Raw genomic sequence first — 6,445 nt, 5'->3', positions numbered from 1 at the left:
GCAGTGCAGCCTCTGACTGTCTGCATTCCAGCACAGAGTTGTGGAGTGAGGCAGAAAGAGAGAGAGTGGGTGTATCAACTTCCATCATGACCACAGCTTCACAGCCTATTGTTTTGTTTATATCAAATTAAACTGCAATGCTTCTCCAGAGAGATATAATTGACCACAGTCTCAGATTAAATGACTGTAAAGAGCTTAATAAGCCATCAGCGGATTGCATATTACATTGCAAACCACTTATGAGGATGCAGTCCAATGAGAATGAAATTGAGGTTCAGATTTGCATGCCACAGCATTTTTAGCCATTAATTACCATGCAAAATTAGTGTATGATGATCAATAGTGTATCAATTTAATTAAATATTATTGATATGGGGTTAGGAAGATTAATTAGGAGCTTAACAAACCCCTGTAATGTTGGAAGAGTAGGTATTACTTTAACATCATGATATCTCCAGTGGGTCCTCCATTCTCTTTTGTAGATTATAATGGATAGGAGACAAACATCTTCCCCTCGCTCTGATTCATGATACAGATGTTAAAGCACACGTTATCTATGAGTACTATAAAAGCCATCATCATCACCACTGTATTAATAATACACATAGGCTTTTACTCCAAGTTATTGTATCCGTAGCTCTCAAAACTCTCATAAAAATGTTATGATCTGGATATGCTATGCATAGCTGCAACTTTGTTTAATTAAATTATGTCACACAAGTGCAGATAAAATAGCTTCAGTGTGATCTCACCACATCTTGTGCAGTTGAGTGAAGAGCAAAACCAAATGAGAGCGAGAGATAGAGAGTTTAAAAAATAGAGATGAAAAAAGTAAGGGGGGGGTGGGAGTTCTGGAAGTGGGGAGGGGGTGAAGGAGCCCTCTGAAGGTCTCTCATTTCAGCAGCACAGACTGCTGATGAAGCTGAACTTCCAATATCCCACTACTTCAGCTCTGACGATTTCTCAATTTTACAGATATGGCCCGAGAATGTGATTTGATGAAAATGTAAAATGGGATAACCACCAAATCATATGAAATGGGCTGCATTTTATTCCATGACTATAAATCAAAAGCAGACACTCTAAAAATTAAAGTTGATTTTGTGTTTGATTCAAAGTACAACTCTTCTGACTTGGAGGAAGAAAGGATGTCCTGTCCTTAAATTAAGATTCTCTCTTTCGTGCAGATTCTTCACATTCTTCGTAAGTTCAAGAGCTTGATTGCCGAAAGAAGCCCAGGCAATGTTTGAGTGTACTGCTCTAAGAGTTGTTTCAAAAGGGAATTCAAACAATTTATTCATAGAATGTGTTTCCATCCCAAATAGATTCTCCTAATCTAAAACACTGCGTGAGCGTTTGGAAATGTATGATGATTTCATTTTCTCCCAGTCTCAGGGTCATAAATAAATTTGCATTCTGTCAGCAAAATGGACTAACTGACTTGTAATTCATCAAACCCGCTGCTTAATGCTTAAACAGTTCAACACATGGTAACCTGATTTTTTTTTTTTTCTACAGAATCGCCTCACAGCTGTGTGCTCTAATGGGTGAGGAGGAAGAAAAAGGAGCACTTACATTTTAAAGACCTCATAAAACAATAAAATAAAGAAGAGAAATGAACTCCATGAATGAAACATTTTAATTCTGAAGAGATGCACAAGAAATGCATTTGTTTACCATTTTTTTCTGTAAATGTTCAGTAAGCCCAGAGAAAGACAAACTCTATAGGTATCTAATCCTGTCTAAATCAGGTGTGATTTGCTCAGTAAAGATTCATATTAAAACTCGCACCTGCATCCTTTTATTCTCTTTAAATGGTACCCTATTAATTCAAAATCTGGTATGCCTGACAAAGAATAAAATTGTGTCTTTATTTGAACCAACTAGGTAACGTTTGATATACCTCTTCACCACACAATGGATGACAGTAAAAAGTGTCAAGCTGAACCATTTTTCCCACTAGTTTTTTCCCCCTCTACATTTGATTATTCTTTAAAAAAAAAAGGAAAAAAAGGAGTTTCCTGAAATATGCTTCCTGGACCGACATCCTCTTGTTGTTCTGAATGTCACATTGTCTAAGCGTGCATGGGAGAGAAGACTTTGAATGATGTTGAATGTTTTATGACTCCCTGCTTTTGTGTCAGTTCTCCCCAGTGCTGCTCTGAGACTCAGATAGGAGAACCTCGTCATCTACCGCTGCTGGATCTGACAGCGTAGGAGTAACACATAGGCTAGCCACACTTAACATTTGGGGAGCTTCATTTCAAAATGCCATCTATCAGCTTTGGGAAAATGTTACCTGGAGTTTATTACTAAAGATCAATCTTTTAGAAAAGAGAACACGAGAATAGTTTTACTTCAAAATCCAGCATATTCATTCTGTGCTGTGTCCCTTAGTGAGTCCTATAATATTTTTTTATTGTTTAACATAAAAATAACCTTAACATTTAGCCAATTTCCCATCAGCCATGCCATCAGTTACTATTTATTAAAAGAAAAGAAATACTATCTACGATTACAGATGCTATTGTAGTGATGGAAAGTAACACATTTTGAGATGTTTGCGCGTACAGCCCCACATTACAGTTGCAGGTGCTTGCTACCTTTAATGTAAAAATGTTCCATATAAAATATTAGATGGTATTATAAATTAGGGTTTCAACTTAGAATTTCTTCATTGTCCATTCATCTGAAATTCATTTTCTTAATGAACTGAGGAATCATTGGGTCTATTAAATGTCAGAAAATAGGGAAAAATACCCATTGTAATTTCCTAGACTCCATAGGGACGTCTTCAAATGTCTCCAAAACAGAGAAAGCAGCAAATTATCACAACAGAGAAGCTGCCACTGGAGAATGGTTGGGTATGGTTGGGTATTCTGTTGTAAAATAATCAATTATCAATAAATAGATGCCAATATAGTTCTGTTTATCAACTAATCCTCTGAGTGCTTTTACATTAATACCCAATTGTATATGAAGTAGTTAAAATTTCCTGCCACATAAAATGCTGCTTCATGCATCAGTGGCAATAAAGTAATGATATACAAAAATATAATGACATTAACAAAGGCAGTCGGTAGAGCTGGCGTGCCATGTAACGAGGCTGAGTCCTTGCTACAGCGGCCCAGGGTTCGAATCCGACCTGCGGCCCTTTGCTGCGGGTCATCCCCCCTCTCTCTGCCCCCCTTTCCTGTCTGTCTTCAGCTGTCACTAGCAAATAAAGGCAATAAAAAGCCCAAAAAAATACTTTAAAAAACAAAAACCAAAGGCCATTCTACCTCCATAATGACAACACTTACTTTTGATACTTTAAGTTCATTTATCTGATAATACTTATATATTTTGACTTGAATGCAGGACTACTACTGCTTAAAGTAAAGCATGAATACTTCTCTCACTACTGCTACCTAACATGTACCGCAATAGTTTTAACTACTGTAATATAAATTTACATAACCTTGAAGCAGACCGGTAATGGAGGAGTTTTACAGTAACAAATCTTGCTGCTAATAACTTCAAAGATAGCGTATGTGTTCTCTGTTCACACCAGTAGGCATTTGTAACATTTTAAACATTTTTACAAATCCAGGGTGTTGCTTGAATTTAAATTCATTTTCAAATCCAATGAACCATTTAATTAACACCAACACACCTGCCTTAATGTTCAATCCTCCAAAAATATCTGGGGAGAACTGTCATTTATACAAGACATGATAGATTACACTTCTAAAACTAACGCATTTCAAAAATGGTGCAAACAGATAAAAACAGATGCAGTGAAAAAAATATTAAATTTTTCTGTTTGAAATAATGACCTTCAGTGACTCAAACTATCCGCTTCACATGGCTAAAAGTGTCACATAACAACAATGAATGAGACATGTATTTGTCACATCACGACTCAATACTCCCTTTGACATTTGACATGCAAATAGATACAGTTACTATGTTAATGGAATGAATGGATTTTTCTGTCACACAACCCACCCAGTTCAATGACATTTTAATTAACTAATATTTTCTGAACGTGTAGGTATGAGCAAGCTCTCAGTCAGATTTATGCTGCAATTACAGTATATTCCAGCAGAAATGCATTTCTTGGAAACCTGGTTCAACATATTTTGACACTGCCTTGATGTGATCCATTTTTGCCTCTGATCGCATTCATCCAAAGGGAGTTTATAAATAAATAGCGGTCAGTGGACAACGCATGTGTGTGTTTAAATCTTTATTTTGCCTTGCAGCGTCTGTTTGTGAGACGTCCAGTCTATTTGTCTGAACACATTCCTGGAGAGATGTCAGAATGGTATTGACACAGACCAATCGGGAGGCGAACGCACATATTGTTCCCTCTGCACACATCCTGCTCATTCAATTCTGGGAAATTGCTCAGCCTCAAAAAAAGGTTGTCATTATTTTGTCACTCAGCGTCCCAGGTGACATTTACAGCAAATAACCTCACCGGCTGAAAAAAAAAGCCACCACATAGAGTATATGAAGTTATATTTTCACTAAAGAAAAAAATGGAATATTGTCTTTAATACAATGAATGTTGCATAATTGAAACACTTAAATGAAAATAGAAAAAGCCTTACTTGAGTCATGAAAATTACTTGTGCTGTGGTTAAAGTTTAACTGAAGCACTTGTAAAAGTCAAATAAACTTCAACATTTGTATTAACGGAGAATTAAATGTTTATCTCTTAGTAAGCTTAGTTTTCTGCAGGGTAAAGATGAAAGTCATTTAATCTCTTAAACTAAATTAACTTCATTTCCTCTTCTTACACAAACCAGATGTTTTCATGCCATTGCAAAAAAAAAAAAAAAAAACTGACAGAATATGTTGAAATGTTGACTGATCAATAATACAGAGCGGCTCTCTAACGGGGCCGTAAATAGGAAATGACAGCAAAGTTAGCTTAGCTTAGCACAAAGACTGACCCCGCCCACTTCTACTGGAAATAAAAGTATTAAATATTATAAAACGTTCTTATTATTAGAAATGTTATTAAAGGGAGCAGTTTTAATAATCTAGTCTGTTTGAGCCACAACAATATTTAAGACTTAAATAATTGATAATCAATGAATGCAAAGAAGAAATATAAATAAAGGTATTTTAGCAACTATTAAGCAGAAATAATGAGGATAAATTATAAATTGTGTTCTAACTGCTAGAAATATAAATTTATACATAAATGTTGCTTTTTAAAAACATCAAAAAAATTTATTTTTGTTTAGTTTTTTTATATGAATAATTGAATAACTAAGATTGCCCCTACTCTCTCTCTCAGCCAATCAGAGGCAGCGTACACGTTTAACCTGGCCTGAAAACATTATATAAGTCTCTTTTCTGAATCTCACATCAGCCTAAAGTTTGGTTTCTTGAGATTAATGTTGTTAAATTTTGGGGCGCCGTCTCTTCTGTGACACCTTCCTTCACATTGGTGGTGCGGCTGCAGGTGGATGAACTTGCAAATACTGGAAACAGGTAAACATCAAGGCAACAAAATCCACCTGCCAGCAGCTTTAAAGGTGTCAAACTGCTCTTTCAACGCTAACAAATAAAGACACAATTCACCAGAAATAAAGAATTCACCTGTTAATGTTTCAGTGTCTGTGAAATGAAGCAGTCTAGCTTCCATCCTCTCTGTCTCACCTCAAATGGCAGCTCGGACAGGTGGTTTCCTGTGAGCTCCAGTCTCTCCAGGTTCTCGCAGTCTCCGAGCTCTGGAGGAACTCTGGACAGACGGTTGTAGCTGACGTTTAATTCCCTCAACCCCGTCAGTTTACCTGCGGACGGAGGAGGCCGATACGTTTGTTTGGTAGGTGTGCAGGGGGACAGTGTGTGTCTCTGATTGAAGATAAAATCTGACCGATCTCAGGTGGCAGCTCCACAATGGCGTTTTTGGGGATGTCGAGCACGGTGAGCTGGGTGAACAGGGCCAGGTAGTCTGGCAGCTGACGGATCTTTGTCCCCATGACGTGCCACTCTCTCAGGTAGGTCATCCACTGCAGCTCTTTGGGGAAGTCCTGCAGACATATTCACTTACTACCTGTTGTTGTCTTCCAGGTGAACAGTGTGTGACTGTTAACTTACCGTCCAATGATCTCCATTCAGCTGAAAGATCAGCTGGTTCTGCTCCGGATCCTCATGATCCTGCTGGTCTTTCTGGTCCTGCTGCTTCTCTTCTGACAGACAACAACAACATGATTAAATACAGTATCTACCTGTATAAGACTGTATCTACCTGTGTAAGACTGTATTTACCTGTACGAGGCTGTATCTACCTGTATAAGGTTGTATTTACCTGTATAAGGTTGTATCTACCAGTATGAGGTTGTATCTACCTGTATAAGGCTGTATCTACCTATATAAGGCTGTATCTACCTGTATAATGTTGTATCTACCTGTGTATGGCTGTATCTACCTGTGTAAGGTTGTA

General features: G+C 37.4%; 1 protein-coding gene across 1 annotated transcript in view; it reads right to left on the bottom strand.

Annotated features, from left to right (window-relative positions):
* Positions 1-4,822: 4,822 nt before the first annotated feature.
* The window catches only part of LOC118334030 (leucine-rich repeat-containing protein 2-like), a 2,079-nt gene continuing 456 nt past the window's right edge, over positions 4,823-6,445 (bottom strand). Inside the window, exons 3-5 of the mRNA XM_035669843.1 lie at positions 6,100-6,191; positions 5,876-6,032; positions 4,823-5,792 (exon numbers count right to left, since the gene is read on the bottom strand). Of these exons, the coding sequence (XP_035525736.1) occupies positions 5,602-5,792; positions 5,876-6,032; positions 6,100-6,191 (440 nt within the window). The 3' untranslated portion in view covers positions 4,823-5,601. The remainder of the gene's footprint in view (positions 5,793-5,875; positions 6,033-6,099; positions 6,192-6,445) is intronic.

This window comes from Morone saxatilis, unplaced genomic scaffold, assembly GCF_004916995.1.
Source record: "Morone saxatilis isolate NCDOM2014 unplaced genomic scaffold, NCSU_SB_2.0 Contig22, whole genome shotgun sequence".
Taxonomy (NCBI): domain Eukaryota; kingdom Metazoa; phylum Chordata; class Actinopteri; family Moronidae; genus Morone; species Morone saxatilis.
This window is presented reverse-complemented; position numbering and strand designations above follow the sequence as displayed.